Source organism: Enhydra lutris, unplaced genomic scaffold (genome assembly GCF_002288905.1).
Source record: "Enhydra lutris kenyoni isolate GAN:26980312 unplaced genomic scaffold, ASM228890v2 scaffoldscaffold47, whole genome shotgun sequence".
Lineage (NCBI taxonomy): Eukaryota > Metazoa > Chordata > Mammalia > Carnivora > Mustelidae > Enhydra > Enhydra lutris.
In genome coordinates this window covers 10,304,756-10,326,207 of record NW_019154131.1, presented here as the reverse complement: position 1 = coordinate 10,326,207, position 21,452 = coordinate 10,304,756, and the positions used below count along the sequence as shown (strand labels likewise).

The following is a 21,452-nucleotide window of genomic DNA, read 5'->3' as shown; positions in this document are numbered from 1 at the left end:
CCCCGAGTTTATTTTGCAATGGATGTGCCACATCGTATCATGTTTGAATTTGAAAAGTTAATTCACATGTTACTCGGTTTTTGTCAGTTGCAAAGAAAGAAACTCTGGGGCTTAAGTGATGATATTGCCAAATCAATAACCGTGTGTATCAAATAATACAAATAGGTTGTTACAGTGTTCTTCTTTTCAAATTTAGGACAAAGGAAAAGGAATAATCATTCAAATTGTACTCTCAAAGTCTGTTTTGTAATTCAGTTAAATATTATTACTTACTATATTACTAGGCTAAATAAGCATGTGTATTGGGTAAAGTTTGTACCATATGATGATTTTGAAGAAAAAATAAATGGTTTACATAAATTAATGCTTTGGTCAATAACTTAGTAATATTCTCAGAGATTAGATTTTTGTCTTTATTTTATTTTTGATTCATTTATGGCTACATTTTTAAAAAATTTTCAGTATATTCTCACATACATCCTCTAACCCCAAACATACAGAATTTATAAAACTGCTGCTAGGGGCGCCTGGGTGGCTCAGTGGGTTAAGCTGCTGCCTTCGGCTCAGGTCATGATCCCAGGGTCCTGGGATCGAGCCCCGCATCGGGCTCTCTGCTCAGCAAGGAGCCTGCTTCCTCCTCTCTCTCCGCCTGCCTCTCTGCCTGCTTGTGATCTCTGTCTGTCAAATAAATAAATAAAATCTTTAAAAAAAAAAAAAAACTGCTGCTACATTATGTAATCTGGCTTTTTTTCTTAGCAACTATAAGAAACTTCTTACTTTTTAAATGTTAATTGAAAACATGTTTGTGATAACTCCAGCTTTTCATTGTATGGGGGTTTTGCACTGTAATTTTTTTACAACTATCTTCTATTTTTAAATATCCAGAGAGCTTTTCATTTCTTGATACTACAGGTTACACATAAAGATGCTTTATGTATATTTTTGTAACATAAATCCTAGTCCACATCTCTTAAATTTTTTTTGCCATAAATTTTTATAATGAAATTACTTGGCAAAACAGGAGAGCATTTATAATACTTTTGGGGAAAAATTGCCATTGCTTGATATGCATGAACATGCTTAGTTTCCTAATCAAGAATGGATATTTTTAAAAAAATTTTGCGAATTTTGTAGTCAATAACAGTCCCTCGTTTTAGTCTTAATTTGAAATTCTTAGAGTATGAGTAAGATTTACCATACTTTCATATTTATTGACTATATATGTTTCACCTTTTTGTAAATTACTTGATAATGTCCTTTGCTCATTTTTCTATTCATTTATACTAACTTATAAAAGGTCATTAACTACTGATGTCTCATATTTTTGTCACATATGTTACAAGTTTTTTCCCCTATTATTTGCTTTTAATTAATGTTCTTAAGTACAGAAATCACAAATTGTAAGTGGTGAAATTTATCACTATTTTTCTTTATGAGGTTTTCTTTTGTTACTGTATTAGGAAGATGCTCTACATTCAGACATAAGATATTTACTTGTATTTTCTTCCAAATAATTTAAAACAGCTTTAATGAGATATAATTCACATGCCATAATATCCAACCCTTTAAAACCTACCATTCAGAGGTTTTTAGTATATTCATCATCACGATTAATGATTTTTTAGATCATAGAACACTTCCATTATCCCCCCAAAGAAATAACATACTCATTAGCAGACATTCTTATCCCTTTCTTCCTCAACCCTTGGCAACCAGTAACCTGTTTTTTTGTCTCCACAGGTTTGTTTATTCTGACGTTGCAGAATCATATAAATAGAATCTATGAGCTTTTGTAACTTCTATTTAACATAATGTTTTTATTTAGCAATGTTTTCAAGATTCATCTGTATTGTAACATGAGTCAGTACTATGCCATTCCTTGTTATCGCCAAATATTCTATTGTATGGACATAGCACATTTATTTAATCTGTTCATCAGTTGATGGGTATTTAGGTCACTTCCACTACTTTTTTTTTAAGATTTATTTATTTATTTATTTGTCAGAGAAAGAGCACAAGCAGGGGGAGCAGCAGGCAGAGGGAGAAGCAGCCTCCCTGCTGAGCAGGGAACCCCATGCAGGACTTGATCCCAGGACTCTGGGATCATGACCTGAGCTGAAGGCAGGTGTTTAACTGACTAAGCCACCCAGGCATCCTGTCCTTTCACTTTTGACTGTGAACATTCATATATATGTTTTTGCATGGATATGTACCTTCATTTGTCTCAGGTCTGTATCTAGGAGTGGAATTGCTGGGTCATATGATAACCCTATGTTTAACATTTTGAGGAAGAGCTAAACTGTTTTCCAGAGTAGTAGCATCAGTTTACATTCCTACCAGTAATGTATGAGAGTTCCAGTTTCCTTGCATCCTCACCAAAGTTTGTTACTGTCTATCTTTTTAAGATAGCCATCCTAGTAGGTGTAAGATAGTATCTCATTGTGATTTTTATTTCATTTCCCTAATAGCTAATAGCGTTGAGCATCTTTTCATGAGTTCATTGACTATTTGTCTATGTCCTGACATCCATCTTCTTTGGAAAAATATCTACTCAAATCTTTTGCCAATTTTGTAATTGGGAGTTATTTTATCATTGAGTTGTAAGAGTTCTTAATGTGTTTGGGATACTAGACCCTCCTTTATCAGGTATCTGATTTGTAAATATTTTCTCCAGTTCTGTGGGCTGTTGTTTTACTTCCTCAATAGTATCATTTGCAGTCCCAAATTTTTAATTTTCATGAGATCTAAATTACCTACCTTTTGTTTTGTTTTGTTTTGGTCACTTGTGCTTTTGGTGTCTTGCCTAGAAACCATTGCCTTACTCAAAGTCACAGAGATTTACTCGTGTTTTCTTCTAACAGTTTTTCTAGTTTAGCTCTCACATTTAGGTCTATTATCAATTCTGAGTTAATTTTTGTATGTAGTGTGAGGTAGGGATCGAACTTCTTTTTATTGTCTGTGGCTTTTGAGTTGTCTCAGCACTATTTATTGAAAAGACCACTCTTTGCTCATTGAAAGGTTTCTGTGCTCTTGATGAGAATCAGTTGCTTGTAAATGTAAGATTTCATTTCTGGACTCTTATCTATTAGGTTAATTTACTTGTCTGTTCTATGCCAGTTCCACACTGTCTTGATTACTATAGTTTTGTAGTAAGTTTTGAAAATGAAAAATGTGAATCTCCAACTTTGTTCTTTTCAAGATTGTTTTGGCTATTCTGAGTCTCTTGCATTTTCATGTGAATGTTGTGTAGGTTTTTGAAAAGTAGTTTTATATATAAGTTTTGCTTCATCTAGAATTTATTTTAGTTCTTGTCTCGAGGTAGATATCTAACTATAATTTTCCCCAAGTAATGAACCACGTTCTCATACAGTGTATTAAATAATATATGCTATCCTCACTGATGTCTAAATAAGATCCTTATCAAATATTTAAGTATTTAAATATGAATTTTTACCAAATTAAGAGGGCAGTCTTATTTCATAAAACAGTTTAATTTCACCCAATTGCACTGACTAATGAACTTTTGGTGATATCAATACCTTGGAAATTAAAAAAGATTATGTGTGTTTTGAAATGGCTTAATCATAAGAAAGATTTACTTTCTCTCTCTCTTTTTTTCCCTGCTTCTTCCAGGAATGAAGTTGGTATATGTGCATGATGACTCAGAGAGCCTTGCTGATGACTTCACAGTCCAGTTGTCAGATGGGAAACATAAGATATTAAAAACCATTTCAGTGGAGATCACCCCAGTTAATGATGAGAAACCAACGCTGAACAAGTAAGCTCCCTGAAAAGAGTCTCTTTCAGATGTTCTAGAAAATTTTGTGGTCTGGAAGACTAGGTGCAAATGTCATGTGTGTCTTCCAGGGAGAAACAAGACTTTGACGGCCCCTGTCTATCAATTCGTCCCACCTACTCCTAGAACTTTTAGTTCAAATGTTAATGTAACATCTCCCTAGTTATTTGATTTTCCTCTGAAAGTTCTAGTTAGTGGTAGATAATTAAGAATGACTGAGCCTATTGTATGGAATGAAGAGTGTCCTAGGTATTTAAATACCTGTACACACACACACACACACACACACACACACACACCAAAGTGCAATAGATTATGTATAGACTTAAATAATATGTGATAATATTAACAGTAGACAGTCCTCCCCGTGGATTCGATCAAACTTTTAACTAGGAGCGGCTAAGTTTAACATATAAATGCCATCACTTTCATCATCTAGGTATTTCATGATCCACCAGCCCTCTGTGTTCCATCAGGGTCAATAGTCTTTTCCTACCTGGTATCAAAATGATCACTTAAATGATCGTTTAAAAATTCTGAGCTGATTAATTGCAAACCATCTCGGTGACTCCCTCTGTAATTGATCAGTGTGATCATAGGGTAAAGCGTCTTTGTCAGATACATTTCTGCAGCTCAGCCATGGCTCGTATTACTGGCCACCACACACAGCTGTACCAGGGCAAAACCTGAGGAGGCCCAATCTGTCTGGTGCTGGATGCGGAGAAGTGTCTGCTTCTCTCCTGATGATCATTTTTTGGAGGGTTGCGTCTCAGACATCAGTTCCACTAAAAGTCCGCAGCAGAACTTTCTGTTTTCTGGGATCTAGCCGGACTGTTGGACTGGGATGACCCTGATTTATAAAAATGAAAATAGGAAGGATATCGTGATATTTAGGAAACCCCTTTCTTTTATTTTTAATTTTAAAGATTTTGTTTATTTATATGACAGAGAAAGAGATCACAACTAGGCAGAGAGGCAGGCAGAGAGAGAGGGAAGCAGACTTCCTGCTGAGCAGAGAGCCCGATGCAGGTCTCAATCCCAGGACTCTGGGATCATGACCTGAGCCGAAGGCAGAGGTTTAACCCACTAAGCCACCCAGGCGTCCAGGAACCCCCTTTCTAATGACCTCACTGTATCTAAGAGAATGGGAGGGAGGGGCAAACGGGTGTTTATTGACAGACACTGTATTGGATCTTTTAATGGACATTTCCTTAAATCCTCACCACAGCTATGGGAAGTAGGTATTATTATCCTTGCTCACAAAATTGAGACCAGACAGGTCAAATAACAGGGCAGTCACTCAAGTCTGATTTCCTGTTTCGTGCTGCATTCTTTTTTTTTTTTTAATTAACATATAATGTATTATTTGCTTCAGGAGTACAGGTCTATGAATCATCAGTCTTACACAGTTCACAGCACTCACCATAGCACATACCCTCCCCGATGTACATCACCCCGCCACCCCATCCCTCCCAACCCCCTCTACTCCAGCAGCCCTCAGTTTGTTTCCTGAGATTAAGTAAGAGTCTCTTATGGTTTGTCTCTCTCTCTGGTTTCATCTTGTTTCATTTTTCCCTCCCTTCCTCTATGATCCTCTGTCTTGTTTCTCAACTTCCTCATATCAGTGAGATTGTATGATAATTGTCTTTCTCTGATTGACTTATTTCGCTCAGCATAATACCTTTGAGTTCCATCCACATCATTGCAAATGGCAAGATATCTTTTTGATGGTGCATAATATTCCATTGTATATATTTACCACATCTTCTTTATCCATTCATTTATCAATGGACATCTAGGCTCTTTGCGTAATTTGGCTCTTGTGGGAATTTCTCCTATAAATATTGGGGTGCACATGTCCCTTTGGATCACTACATTTGTAACTTTAAGGAAAATACCCAGTGGTGCAATTGTTGGGTCGTAGGGTAGCTCTATTTTCAACTTTTTGAGGAATCTCCATCCTGTTTTCCAGAGTGGCCGCAGCAGCTTGCATTCCCACCAACAGTGTAGGAGGGTTCCCCTTTCTCCACATCCTTATCAACACCTGTCATTTCCTGAAAAAATATGGACCGGTTCATGAATTTGCATGTCCTCCTTGCACAGGGGCCATGATAATCTTCTCTGTATTGTTTCCATTTTAGCATAAGTGCTGCTGAAGTGAGCACTGTCAACCTCTTTGTAAGTGGGGATAGTAACAGTATCTTTTTCATAGGGTGGTTGCAAGGATTAAATGAATTAAAATATGTAAAAGTATTTGAAAGATTGGCTAGTACACAGGAAGTGCTCCTAGGTGCTGGTTATTATCATTATTAGGAGCTATTCTCACCCTAAAACCATGAAGATGACCCAGTTCCTCATTTATTTCAGTGCCAATCTATTTGGAAAAATAGTTTGTGCTTTGTCCATTTCTGACCAACCTCTCCCACTTTATTAAAGCTGCTCACTTAAAAGTTACCCTTGGCCTTCCTACTGAATTGAATGGCTCGTCTTTTCTTGCTGGACTTTATTAGAGCATTTGCCTCTATTTCTTTGGAATACCTTCTAGATGCTGTAGTAGATGCTTCCAGAGTTCTGGACCATGCTCCCTCAGCCCCCTGCTCCATGATTGTAGTTGCTCTTGTGGTGGAACACACCAGGCTCACTGTCAGGGTCACATACCAGTGCCTTGGTTCATAACTGTATTTGCCATGTCGTTCAGAGCTTTCTGTGAAGCAGCATTGGCTCATTTGGCACATTTGGTCCAGACACAGCAAAGACACTCTGACAGTAGCTCTCAATCTATGGGAGCTAGTGCAGAAGTAAATGTCCCATACTCCCACCCTTCAGAAGTACAATTTTTTAAAAAAGATTTTATTTATTTGAGAGAGAGAGAGAGAGAAATAGGGAGATAGAGAATGGGCAGAGAGGAGAGGGAGAATCAGACTCCCCGGGAGCCTGATGCAGGGCTCAACCCTGGGTTCATGACCGGAGCTGAAGTCAGATGCTTAACCAACTGAGCCACCCAGGTGCCCCAGAAGCACAATTTGAAGCATATTCTATGTGGTTCTTCGAAGGATCCCCAGAAGCCCTGAGTCCATAGCCATAAACACCTTTCGTTGCCTTACTCCTCCTGCTCTGTCTCACTCTTCATTCCTCTCTCTTGCTTCCTGGAATCACTTCCCAAATAAATCACCTGCACCACAGTCCTTGTCTCATGGTCCCTTTTGGAGTAACTCAGACTATGACATACTGCCCTCTCCTTTGGCCCCTCTGATATCTAATTCTGGTAACTTTCTCCTACGAGCTTGTTATCTTCCTCATCACATGGGCTTCCTTCCTGTTTTGATTAATCTGTTTCTATTAATGGCACCACTCACCTCCAGAATCAACCAGTCAGCTGATTCATTAGCCTTTGAGAGGAATGGGATTCATATCTTCCAGGAAAGAGGTGGGCAGAAATCACCTCCTTCTGCCAGGGAAGATGTCAGCTCTGGAGAGGCAAAAGAGTCACCAAGTACAAGAGGTTAGAAGTGAGGTGTCTGGGCTCTGGCTTGTCAGCTGAGAGCCTGGAAGTTGCTAGAATACCAGTTGATGCTACTGAAATGTCCTTTATCTGCATCCAAAGGAAACTTCATCGGTTTTTATGGGAAAACAAGCAGTCAGGTTGGACAGCTTTTGGCCTTGTGTGGTGACCCAAACTGAAAGCTAGAAACAAAGGTGGAAAGAAATCTCTTCCTCACTTGGGTGAGACTACAGAAAATGGCCGTATTGGCTGGGAGAGGAGTAGAGGCCAGTAGCAGTATTTATAGCGAAAGCAGCAGCTGCTCATCCCAGCTCCGTCTTCAGGAAGCCAGGGGCTAACCTGGCAGGTGAAGCACTTGGAAAAAACAATTGCTGTGAAGGGAACGCTGTCTACCCGGAATGTTATCAGGGAAAGGGAGGGTAATGTAGGAGGCCATGGATGGCCTAAGTGTCACCAAACTCATAACAGTGCTCATAACAGTGCTTCAAAAAGGTACCAGAACCTGGGTGACTAAGCCAGTCAGTCTCTTTAAATAAGTTTTTATCTGTAAAATTTGAATGATACTGTCTTGCTCACTTATGTCATGGAGCTGTTGTTGTAGCAAGTGAAATATTGGAAATAAAACCGTTCTATAAAATAAATTACAACAGAAGACGGTGAAGTGCAATGCATAGAAACAGGCAGAAGTCTTTAATTACTTCACACCATGTTCGCTGTGGCTGCCTAGTTGCCTTTTAGGGCTTTGACGTGTAAAGTGAAATGAGAGCCTGTTTCATGAGCCCGGCTCATCATTTTCGGTGCCTTGGATAGGGAACAGCATTCCCTAGCTGTTGAAGAATGAGCCCTGCAGAAGCCATGCCTTCTATTTTCCTATCAACCTAGACATCTTCCTTTCTACAGGAAGGCTGAAATTACCATGAAAATGGGTGAAACGCGTATTATTTCTAGTGCCGTGCTTTCAGCCATAGATGAAGACTCACCCAGGGAGAAGATTTACTATTTGTTCGAAAGGCTTCCCCAAAATGGGCAGCTTCAACTTAAGGTTGGTGGTCTTTTTACTGTTCTTTTTCAAAACTGATGTAGCAGGTATACATTTTCTTAGTACACAGATTTCTATAACTGAAGTTATTCTCTAATAACCACATTTTGCCCAGAGGTAGAAAATTTAATTTTCTTAGTTTGGGGTGAACTTACATCATGCTAAATTTTCTTACTCAACTCAGGGTAAATTCAAACACTATCAAGGTTCTTCATTATCTCGCCTCCCCTGGGATCACACCTAAATTTTGGGAGACGGGGGTGACTGGGGTAAAGCAAGTTGTCTAATTGCTGATGAGAACCATGCATCCTTTGAGATATCTTCATTCCCCCCAGATTTAAAAAAAATTTTTTAATAGAGTTTATAGATTACTTATTGTGGATATTAACAACTTGATTCTGAAGTTTGTATGGAGAGGCAAAATGCACAATATAGTGAACAAAAAGGAAAACAGAGTTAGAGGAATGGGACTGTCTGGCTTTAGGACTCACTATAAAGCTGCATTAATTGAGGTAGTCTGGATCTGATGAAGGAACAGATGAATAGATCAATGAAATAGAATAGAGAACCCAGAAGTAGACCCTCACGAAAATACAGTCCACAGATCTTTGGCAAAGAAGCAAAGGCAATACAATGGAGAAAAGATAGTCTTTTAACAAATGGTGCTCACCGGTCTGATTCAGACTGTGTGCTTGATGCCCAAGGAGGAGCCCAACTCACATGATAGATCAGTCGCTTGAAAAGGTCCCATGAGTAATCCATCAAAATGTTTGTTTGAATGATGGATGAAGTCTAGCAAGAACCACTGCCAGCCATCCCCAATGCGATTATTTGACTGAATGCTTAACTTTTAATATAATGTCAGCACAGTCCTAGAAGAGCAGTGAGGATTCATTCTGCATGGAACAGCTTGATTATCTTAGATCGTAGGCACCATAGAGAATCGGAGTGAAGAGCAATCACTGATTTAAATTGAGGTACAGCTGTGTCCTTATTTCATTTCAAAGAGTAATGAAGTAGAAATGCAGTGAGAGCTCACGCATTTGGGTAGCATGGGAAGTGAAGGGTTTGGGGTATGTGAAAATGCAGATGGGTCCAGCTTCCCCGTATGGCACCACATCATTCTTTCCCAGCTCCTTTGGGCTTTGCCAAGTCTCTCCGAGACCAGGGACTGGGACTCTAGGACTCCTGGACTTTCCCAAGGGTTCTTGTGTTCTTGTTGATTTTCTGTAGTTTGCACCACCTTGAGTCTGACTCTTATTTTCTTCTTCTTTGGAGGCTTGCAAATGATTTTGTCAAACCAGAGCAGGCATTCGGGAGTGTAAATGGGGAATTGCATGGAGATGGGAGACAGGAAAAGCTATCTTCTTCTGTATTTACTTTCTCAGATAGATGACAAATGAAGAAAGTTAAATAGAATGCAGGCCGTCTGGTTTGAAACCTGAAAGAGTCTGTTTTAAAAACTAAATCTGGAAATAGGTTTAGGATGGAAACACATAATGACCTTAAGTATTACAACATAACTAACTTTCATCCATTGAGTCCTGGGGCAGAACATACCTCTGTACAAACATCAGATGAGCAGATATATTAAAGAAGAGGAAACTTTATCAAAGAGGATGTAAAGAGAAGTGGTAACACAGTAAAGAGAAGTGGTGGGGGGGGCAGTGAGGCATTTTTGCCAGAAACTGGGGGTCTGTGGAATAATGTGTCAAAGGAAAGAAAAAAAAAATCCAAGGATTTAAATTTCTATTTTAGTCTCTTAAACCAGACAAGGAAAAGTAAGGGTTATATTGTACAATAAATTTGTTAGATGACATTTTTCTTGAATTATGTCAAATGACTTTCATGAGCTATTCTTGGGGAAAGTTATGTATCTTCAGAGAATAACTAGAAAATTATTATAAATCAGATACAGATTTATTAATATTATGTTTTGAATACTCTCAGTTGTCAGTTCCCCCTAGCATAAGAACCTCTTTTAATTGAGAATACCACAATTTCTGCACTGAGTTCGGTACAGAATATATGCTTAACTGATGTTAGCTTGTTTTTTAGGAGATATTGATAAAAAATAATATATGATATTTGCAGTTATGTTTTTTTGCTGACTCGATATAAACAGAATGATCGGGATCTTGTTAATTTTCTCTGGGCTTCAATAAAGCTGGGAAATGTACTGGGAGTAAATACATCCATTCTAGTTTTGTTTTATCTAATTCAGATAAGTCCAGTGATAAACCAGTTTGAAAAAATAGGTTTGATTAATTGTATAATGATAGGAACTAAAAAAAAAAAAAGGAACCCTCAAATGAAACATACTTAATTTTTAAAGAATCAATTTCAGGAGCTCGATTACCCACCTGCTCTCATTAATTGGAATATCTAATCAGCTATGATTGCTCATGATAAATACCTTGGAAGTAGCACCACTGTTGAATTGCCACAAGACTGTCAAAAATCCTTTGGTTGAAGGTAATTTTCTCCTGGGTCTTAATTTGTTTTAATGTATTTCTTTGAAAGGGAAAAAAATAAGGTAAAATGGCAAAAAAATAAATTGCATCTGGAGTTTCCCTGAAATATCATTTCTATTGGAGGCTTACAGGCTTACAGGGAGTACAGGAAATATCAATTAACATAACTTGTAAAGAAAAAAACACGGGTGGCTGACTAACTCTGGCACCTTTCAGATAGGGAGGGACTGGGTCCCTGTCTACCCCGGCATGAAGTGCACTCAGGAGGACGTGGATCTGAACTTGCTGAGATACACGCACACCGGGTCGATGGATTCCCAGGACCGAGACAGCTTTACCTTCTACCTCTGGGATGGTGACAACAGATCACCAGCACTGGACTGTCACATCACCATCAAGGATATGGGAAAAGGTAAAAATATCTCTCTCAACATTTATTGGGACCAAGTTTTAGAACCAGAAGTGAGCTGGTATAAACACTCAAAGGTTTTCAACTAAATGCTCCTCCCTCCCTTCCTCCCTCCCTCCCTCCGTTCTTTCTTCCCTCCCTCCCTTCCTTCCTTCCTTCCTCCCTTCCTTCCCCCTCTCCTCTCTCTATCTCCCTCTCTTTTTGACTTTCTTTCTTCTATCCCTTGTACCTGAAATTCCATCTCTTATGATTTGCTTCCCTGACTCCTCCCCTGCTCTGCCTGGGAGCTCTGAGGCTCATGAGAGTAGCCCATCAATTTGTCGTTTTTAGAATTTCGAGAGCCTATTGGAAATCCAGCCTTGCCAACAACATGGCAGCCCAGGCTGCTTTAAGAGTCAGGGTTTTCTGTTATAAGTAACATTTTACCAAATCAATACGAAAACTAATTTTCTCTTCAGGAAGAGAGTTGTTACTTAAAAAACGAAATCTCAGGGGAAAAACATTTCCAATATAATAACAAAAAGGAATAAAGACATATTTTAAAATTTAGAGCTCAAAAAAAAGGAACTTTGTCATTGAAAAGGTTAGACTGTTGCTCGTTTTCACTGTGAAAGTGCTAATACCAACTCTCTCAGGGACAGGGAAGAACACGAGGAGATACTAAGCTGCTCTTGAATGAAGCAGACCCATTTCTGTAATAAGACTCAGGAGCATCTAAGCAGGAGAAGGAGGAGGGTGAAAAATACTGGGAAGAAGACTCAACAAGGTGAAGTGTAAGCCCTAATGTTACGCAACTCTCACTACCCCAAAGCGTTGCTTAGAGTTTATGTGAGGAAGGCACAATTTATTTCTTGTTCATCCGCATCATCCCAGAGTCTCTGTATTCTTAGGACCAAGCATACTCTTGGATCTTCGATACATTTTTGATTGACAGAATGCTTCCCTTTTTGCCTTGCTGCCAGGAAGCTCAGAGGGCGGGGATCTTACATCACCTGTATGATCGAGTTCCAATAGTCCTGAATCTTTCTCTTTTCAGTTGCTGTCAGCTTGATTGATTTTGAGATGTTTATTTGGGGTTCTAAAATAACATATTTTATTAGCTTGTTTCCCAGTTATAAAATGTGTTCCTTGAAGATGGCCAATAAGTGACTCTCAGAGAAGCTAAATACGACTGCATACATTTCTTTCTTTCCGCAAAGTAAAGGCTACTATGTTCATCATCAGTGTATGTCCAGGCGAAATGTAATGCCAAGTCCTGTGTCGTGGAGATGGCTAATGTATTAGGACAGACTGCTCTTGGCTAAGCACAGTGCATTCACGGGTGGTGGGGGGAGAGTTCTGCTCTACACAACCATCTGGGGATTTTTTCCAACTAGAAGATCCTTCCTGTCTGAAGGCCTTCGAGACTCTCCGGAAGTGAAACATGGAGGAAAATGAGAGGACCCCTGGCCCGGGCTTGGAGGCATCTGTCTTCTGCACATTCCAGTGTCTGAGTCATAGTCCCATGCCACATTAGGGGAGTCTGAGCAGTGGAAACTCTAGTGGTGCGCCCAGGAAATGAGGCTGGTGAGCGCCTGGCCAGTCTCTGCTGGAACTGACCTGTGATTCTTCTCTGAAAGGATTCATGAAACTTACATCAAACAGATACTTTAACCTACTAGCATTTTCAGAAGTTCCAGATTCCTTTTCTTTGCTCCTTTTTACATCATGGTGTGTTTTACATCTATAGAATGTTGTATTTTCTTTTTTTTAACTTTGTGTGAATTTTCTCAGGTTGTAGCATAACTTGAGAACTGTCATTGTTCATCTCTGAATAAAACTACACTGAATATTTAGACTAAACCATAACCCTAACATCGAGCATCTAGATTGCCTCCATTTGAGAGCGATTATAAATAACATCGGGCCTTCCAGTTGTTCTGTGGCTTGTGATTTGCACAGTGGCAAAAATGATATGAGTTATCTTTGAGAGAAGCTTAAAGGGACTTCGTCTACAGTTGACCTTGAACCATACTCTGCTGTCACTGTGCTGAAAAACTGCATTGAGGGAAAGCCCAGATGCTCTTCCTCCCCTCAGATCCATCTTCTGCTCCTGGTGAAACATTCTGTAGGTGATTTTTATGTCCCGGGCTTTGTTCATTCTTTTTACTCCCTTGATTCATCTTGACTCCCAGGAGACCAGCCCCATCTGGGGCTCAGGTTTTGATTTAAAGTTAAGATGCTCTCTGATTCTCCATTGCACCTAAGTTGGATAGCATTTTGAGTTAAAAGCACCAATAATCTACCAAAAAGACCAACTTAATCATCTGAAACAGAGTTTCTCAGTCTTAAGATTACTGACATTTTGGGACAGATAATTCTTTGTTGTAATGGACTTTTTTTTTTTTTAAAGATTTTATTTGACACAGAGAAACACAGCGAGAGAGGGAACACAGGTAGAGGGAATGGGAGAGGGAGAAGCAGGCTTCCCACCGAGCAGGGAGCCTGATGTGGGGCTCCATCCCAGGACCCTGGGATGATGACCCGAGCTGAAGGCAGATGCTTAACGATTGAGCCCCGCAGGCATCCTGTAATGGACTTTCTTATGCAGTATAGGACGTTTGGAAGCATCTCTGGCCTCTACCTATTAGAAGACTGTAGGAACCCCCAGTTACGACCATCAAAAATGTCTACAGATATTACCAAATATCCCCTGGGGGCCAAAGTTGCTACTCATTGAGAACCACTGGTCTCGTATTTCCTTGATATTTTATTTTTTTGTTCCTCATCAGACCTAACATCTTTTTAAATTTTATTGACAATTTGTATTTTTAAATTTAGAAATGGCATTTACTTCTCACATATTTCTAGTGTTCAAGTTTGTGCTCTGAAGTCAGATGGTTAGATTACAAATTCTAGCTCTATCCTGTATTTTATTATTTTTTAAAGATTATTTGCTTGCTTATTTATTTATTTATTTATTTGACAGAGAGAGAGGGAGAGAGGGCAAGCACAAGTAGGGGAAGGGGCAGAAGGAGAGGGTGAGGCAAACGCCCCTCTGAGCAGGGAGCCCCATGTGGGGCTTGATCCCGGAACTCCAGGACCATGACCTGAGCCGAAGACAGATGCTTAACCAACTGAGCCACCCCTAGCTCCACCTTTGATTAATTGAATCATCATTAGCAAGTTAGTTAACATTTTTCTTTATCTTAATTTCCTCATTTATAACCTAGGAGATTATATATAGCCTACCTCATAGTTAGTGTGAAGTTTAAAGAACCTTACCCCTGTGCCTGACATAAATTAGAAGCTCAATATTGAGTTATGATTTTTTAAGTGAATAAAGTGAACAAAATTGGATTATCATCCTTAGTTTGTAAAACTGCACCATTCATCCACATGTGGCCCACGTCTCCTCATTTATGCATTTCATACACGCATTCATTTATTCTCTTTTCAATATGTAATACACACCCGTGCAACCACCATACAATTCAAGGACTGGAATACTGACAGTAATACACATCTGCCCATGGGCTTCTCCCATCCTGCCGTGAGAACCATCATCCTGAATTCGGTGTTCATATTCTTACTGTGGTTTATGGTCTTCTGGGACTTGCTCCTGCAAGGGAAAAATGGTAACAAGCTACCTCTGTGTTCCATGTGCCTCTAGTTCACTCCTTTCGCTACTGTTTATAATACAGTTGTACCATTAGATCAGAGCTTGCTTACATATTTACTTTTTGAAAAGGCATTTGGGTTAGCATTTTCAATGAGGACAGGGCTGCAGTGACCATTCTGGTCCCATCTCCTGGGGGCCAGTGTGCGCTTCTCTCCAGCACACAGCTGGAGTGAAGTCGCTGGGTCACGACCAATGTGAATATCCTACTCTTTATAGCATGTTGCCAATCGTGTACCCATTTACATTCCTACCAGCGGTATCCTCTTCAACACTTGGTGTCATCAGAATTTTAAATTTTTGCAAATCAGAGAGTCATGACCTGGTTATAACTTCTTGTGATCTTGATTTGTATTTCCACGGTGATCGATGAGCTTGAGCATTTTTTTGTATCTCTGTTGGCCATATGTGTTTCTACTGCTGTGTCTTATCTGCTCCAGTCTTTTGCCTGATTCTTTTATTAACAATAATTCTATCAACCTTTCTAAACCATGGTAGTTTTGATTTCTACAGTTTGGCCTTTGGCTTTTTACCTTTACCTTGGACATTTTTTTTTTTTTTTTAAATTTGGGTCTTGACCACAAGCTCTTCTGCTGTGCAGGTGATATTGCCATCCTTGTGAAACCGCTGGTGGTGTCTAAAGGTGACCGGGGTTTCTTGACGACCACCAGTCTCCTTGCTGTGGATGGAACAGACAAACCTGAGGAACTGCTCTATGTCATCACCTCCCCTCCACGGTTTGGCCAGGTCGAGTATGTCCGCTATCCTGGAGTCCCCATCACAAGCTTCAGCCAGATGGACATAGCAGGACAGACAGTCTGCTATGTGCATAAGAGCAAGGCAGCTGTCTCCCGTGACACCTTCAGGTGAGCCCCAAAGAAACTTTTCAGAACCCCTTCCCTGGATTAATGCCTAGACAGACCAAAGGTGGCAAAAAATGAGTTCTTTTCCAACTCTGATATAGCAATGGTCTTCTGCTGCCTAGATGTATGAAAGGTGGAGGTGTATGATTAATTGGACAATAGCAAATCAAGAAATTAGAGCCTGTTGTTTAAAAAAAAAAGCACATCTAAATGCCAGATGTTCTAGGGAGAGGAACTAAACACCTTTGAGTCCCAGCTAAGGAGAAACTAAGTGAATTTTCTGCTTTTATGGGGTATCTTTTTCTATCTGAGGAAAGGTATTTAGTGGTAAACATTTGGCACGAGCAGACATGGCTTTTTGACATGATGTGTTCCAGGATCTACATCATAAATCATATTATTATCAAGTGTCCCCATAGAAACAATGTTATAACTGGGGGCTGTATACCTATTTAAGAATTCTGTAACAAATCATTGGGATGAATAACAATCTGGTGAAAAGACAAAGATATGACATTAATGAAAGTCCACATTCATTTAAAATATTGAAATCTATTTCTAGTCATAAGACTAGAAGGAAGACAAACTCTAGAGGAGCAATCACTTAGCAGTCCCCAGAGCTGCCTGGTCTCAAGGTCCTTGATAGAAATCCAGATCTCCAGGGCTGGGATGAGAATCTAGAAATCTTGAGGTGCCTGAGAGGATAAATGGGTTGACCATCCAACTCTGATTTTGGCTCGGGTCATGATCTTAGCTTCCCGAGATCTAGCCTCGAATTGGGCTCCACACTGGGCATGGAGCCTGCTTAAGATTCTCTCTCTCCTTCTGCCCCTCGCTGTCACCCACACCTGCCTCTCCCCACATACCCCATCCTGGCATTCACTCACTCTCTCTCTCTCTCTCTCTGTCTGTGTCAACAAATAAAAAAGGAACCTAGAAATCTTGGTTAGACTAGCCTTTGGGGGAATCATTGTCCTGAGTTTTACCAATTAACATGGAGGCCCTGAGACCATTGGTTAATTTGCCATACTTGAAGAGCTTCTGACCCCCAGTACAGTTTTCACCATGTCAGAATACAGCTTCCAATATGGAGCCTGGCTTACTCAGTCAGTAGAACATGCAACTCTTGATCTCGGGGTTGTGAGTTTGAGCTCCACAATGGCTGTAGAGTTTCCTTAAAAATAAAATCTAAAAAAAATACAATCTTCAAAAGAGCACTATAAATTAATGTAAATGTAGCACTTATCACCATCATATATTTTCTCTCTCTAAATTCTGTATGTTTGCTATGAGAGACATTGTTTAAATGTCAGTAAAGATGATTTTGCATGCCTTCTTGGAATTGCAATTTGGAAAGATGGTTAAGATAATTAACTGTTAAAAAATTTGGGGAAGTTTGAACTTGTATTTTCTTTTTTTTTCTCTTGACAACATGTCCTTAATAAGTAGATAATCATTTGGTTGATCAATATCCAAATAACAATTTAATGTTTGAGTGTTGCTAAGCATTAACTAAAATGTCAGATGTGGGGATTCCTTTTCATGCTGGTTCTTTCACTCTAGAAGTGGTAGAGTTGTAGACATTACACTCTCTACCACTGTGCATAGACTGTGTAGACACAGTCTTGGGGTCAGTTACCACCTTCATTACTTACCACTCTGTGGTCAAATCACACTCCCTCCTGTGCTCTTGTGTCCTCTTTGTGAAAGGAAATGATGCTCATAGTACTTGTTTTGCGGGGGTAATGGGAGGTATAAATGGGTTTATGCATGTAAAGTACTTAGAAAAATATGTGGCACATAAGAAGAATGAAATAAGTATTAGCTGCTCTTATTACTACTATTATTATTGATACTATTGTTCTTATCATTGTTTATTATGTTCTTTCCTTGGCCCCCTTTTTCTGCCAATGTTTACAGTACCAAGATTAATCTTGGAGGAAAGAAATTACAAGAGTGATGATTGTTCTTTCTTCCCCTGTTACTTATGGAGGTTGGGTGCTTCTTGGCTTAATCAATGTATATCAGATTTAGGGCTTTTAATTTTACACCCATTTCTGGAACTGCTTACTCCTGTCCATTCCCACTTTCCCCGGTCAGTGCCCATGGGAGAGTCTGTGGAAGACGTTCATAACCATTTGGAGAAAACAGTGACCCCGCCAATGATGTTTGGAAATCAAGCTTAGATATTAATCAGGTGGTGTTGAGAAGTAGAGAATGAAATGCAAAATTTCTGTATGTGAGGATTGAAGATACTCTAAAAATTTCCTAATCCACATCCATAGAGAGTCATACAAGATGACATTTTACAAATCATTTATCCTAGGAATTTTTAATTTTATTTATTTTTTTTAAGAGGGGGAGGGGCAGAGGGACAGGGAGAGAGAGAATCTTAACAAGGCTCCACGCCCAGTGCAGAGCCCGATGCCGGGCTTGACCCCACGACCCTGAGATCATGATGTGAGCCGAAACCAACAGTCGGATGCTTAACTGACTGAGCCACCCAGGTGCCCCAAGAATTTTTAAAATATTTAGATCTTGAAGAGATTTACTGGGAAGATTGATAAAAATACATTCTTGACTCTCACTCCAGAGAGATGACTCTGCTAAATCCAGTCTTGGGCCAGAAATCTGTATTTTTCAAAGCTGTCCAGAAGATTCTGAGGCAGTCAGGACTAGCAATCACTGGTCTGGTCCAGTCCATTGTCCCAAGCACATTCTATGGAGCTTTGAGGATTTACAAAAGCCCTCTTGGGGCCTCCCGGAGACAGAACATGGAGGAATTGAATTGGTGAGGCTCTGGGACCCTCACCCCAGTTTACTGATAAAGCTTTCGGGGTTTTTTTTCAGTGTTTAATTGTTGTTTTTATGTTTTGTTTTGTTTTTATTGTCTTTAGTTTGTTTTGTACGCTGGACTCCTGGTAGGATTTTCTTTTAGCAAGAAGTCTGTGGCTCTATTTCTCAGAGTGAGTAATTTGGGCTAATAGTTACACAAAGATGCAAAATGACCTCGGTTGGTACAGGGAGAATGCAATAAATGACAGGGAATCCAGAGTAAGAAACTACTCCCTTGTAGTCCTGTCAATCCTCCTTATTATTTCAAGAAAGAAATCTCAGGCTGGGGCTCGTTTGGTTTCAACAGCTCTTCAGTATTAACTGCTTTCCTTTTTAGCAGACAATACGGCCTTGGGTTCCAAGCCGTTGGACCACAATACCTAGCTAGAATTAAAAACATCGTTTTCATGTATTTATTTTTGCAGTATTTATGGGATTAAGTTTTTAGTAGTAAATATTTTCAGCTTTTCTAGTTAAAAGATTTTCTCTTAAATATGTTTGTTTAACTACAAGAGTGAGTTGATCTAAAGCAAAATAGTAATAAGAGTATAGGTGGTAGGAGAATGTGGCAAAAATTATGAAGATGTTGTTTGAACCTAGGAAACAGGGGTCAGAAGACACTGATTTAGTCCAATCCCTTCATTTACGCAGAGGAAAGCTAGTATTGCTTGAATACCTGTGATGCGTCAGGCAGTGTACTAGACTTTTTTGTCGATCATTTTCCTTAAGCCCTACATCACTACTTGAGAGAGATGATTTGGTCCCATTTTATGCATGAGAAAACCAAGATTCCAAGAGGCATAGAAAATCATCTATATTGATGTCACTGAGTATCAGCTGAACTGTGAAGAAGATCTCATTTTTAAGAGACTTTTTTCTATTATACCAAAAATTCATGGAGAAAATGCACCTGTGGGAAGAAACCTCCTCAATGTGTCATTCTGATGTTTGGCCAGCAGTCTGACATATTTATAATGGAGGAGCCTAATATCTGCCCCAGACCCATGTTTTAATCTTGTCATTTCACTCCCCCAGTCATGGGCTGCCGTGTTGTTTGTCAGGTGGAGCTAACCCAAAGCTGAGAGTAGGTCTTAATGAAAGTGTGCAATCGTGGTGCTTTTAAAAATTAAATAGATGCAACCAATCTAATCACCTAAATTTATGTCGCTTGCTGTTAAATCTGGCAAGGAATTTGGCTGGGTAGGAGAGATAAATTCTGTGGCAGAGAATTTTTTCCCCCTTCTCTTTTTAATGTAAGATATGGCAGCATTAATTAAACGGGGGAGCTTAATGGTCAGATTTTACCTTCTGCAAAAATATTTTGTGAATCATGAATTTCTCCTGCATTGTTTGGTGCTGCTGGCCTGGAAGAAGGATTTGGCAGCATATTCGAGGACAGATGACACCAAGTGATTAGCAAGCTGACTTCAGCGGCTGGCAGCCGGGGACTCAAAGAACATGCTAATGTCCTCCATTTTGACATGCTGGCTGGACTTTTTTTTTTTTTTTTTTTTCCTGAGGAACTGGCTCTATTTATGATTCCATTTTTATCTTTTAAATGCCATGACAGATGGCAGATTCTTCAGCCAACTCTCTTGCCAGGAAACGCAGAAAGCCTGAATGCACCACCGTAATGGTGAAATCAGACCAGGCAGGCACCCCAGACGAATCTGAGAGCCATTCCCCAAATTTCATGAGGACAGTGGTCAATCCTGGTGGTGTCTCTTTTCAGGGAGGCTTAATGAGGGAAATGAAACAAAAATGGATCCACAGAAGAAGCTGCCCCCTTGATACCACCAGCTTCTTAACCTTGGAATGGACGCCATCGTTGCAATGGCACTGTTGTTTCAAAACTTGAAAATAGATCTGGAAGGTTTCTTCAGGGGTGGTGGGGGAGAGCATTTGGACGATCATCTGGTCAACCTTGGCGGACGCGAACAGCACTGACCTTGGTGGCCTTGTTCTGCTAGGCTTGTTTTGACTGGGAAGGCAACCATGACCGTTCCCCCTGTCTCCCTCTGATAATATGACTAGTTTGCATTGTTACTCATGAAAGTGGAAGGAGGTGTTTGATCTGGTCATGTTTAGATATTTCATCCTTTTCACCACTGACTTATTAGCTTTAGGTCAGCACAGACAGCTGCCTCGGTGTCCCAGCTGGGAACACGGGCCTCAGTAAACATATTTCTTACTCCTATATGGTCCCTGGCTTCCCTTGCCCTCAGTCCCATCTGTCTGATGGCAGGCTGCCTATTTCCGACATGGTCAGTTCCCCATCATCAGGCAGGGAGAAGTCTGAGAAGGACAGCCTGAATCCGAAGACAGCTTCAGTGTCCTCACGCAGGTCATGCATTGGTAGATAATTACGGCCATCCTGAGGCTGAGCTTCGAGGTGTTTTCAGAACTCAGTCTCCATTGGGGAAAGTCAGAATGCGCGCCCGTGACTCACTCAAGCCCCCTTGACACTCCTTACTCCTGATCCCTGTCTCGCCCCTCCTTTCCCCTTTTTTCTCCACCCATATTTGACATGCTTTTAATGGGGTACACATTCCTTAATTTCTCTGATTAATACTAATGCTAAAAATGCATGTCCTTGGGGCGCCTGGGTGGCTCAGTGGGTTAAGCTGCTACCTTTGTGATCTCAGGGTCCTGGGATCAAGTCTCGCATCGGGCTCTCTGCTCAGCAGGGAGCCTGCTTCCCTCTCTCTCTCTCTCTCTGCCTACTTGTGATCTCTCTCTGTCAAATAAATAAATGAAATCTTTAAAAAAAAATGCATGTCCTTTGGCTTAAATTTGTGCTAAACTATAAACAGCTGATTTAAAACTTTCCACAATAGCACATTGTGAGATAGGGATCTGATAGGGAGTAGAGAGCC

At 40.0% G+C, this 21,452-nt stretch overlaps 1 protein-coding gene across 1 annotated transcript in view; it reads left to right on the top strand.

Annotated features, from left to right (window-relative positions):
• Positions 1 to 21,452, top strand: part of LOC111156629 (FRAS1 related extracellular matrix 1) — a 146,792-nt gene that overhangs the window by 80,015 nt on the left and 45,325 nt on the right. Inside the window, exons 20-23 of the mRNA XM_022517628.1 lie at positions 3,634 to 3,778; positions 8,199 to 8,340; positions 11,028 to 11,223; positions 15,480 to 15,744. Of these exons, the coding sequence (XP_022373336.1) occupies positions 3,634 to 3,778; positions 8,199 to 8,340; positions 11,028 to 11,223; positions 15,480 to 15,744 (748 nt within the window). The remainder of the gene's footprint in view (positions 1 to 3,633; positions 3,779 to 8,198; positions 8,341 to 11,027; positions 11,224 to 15,479; positions 15,745 to 21,452) is intronic.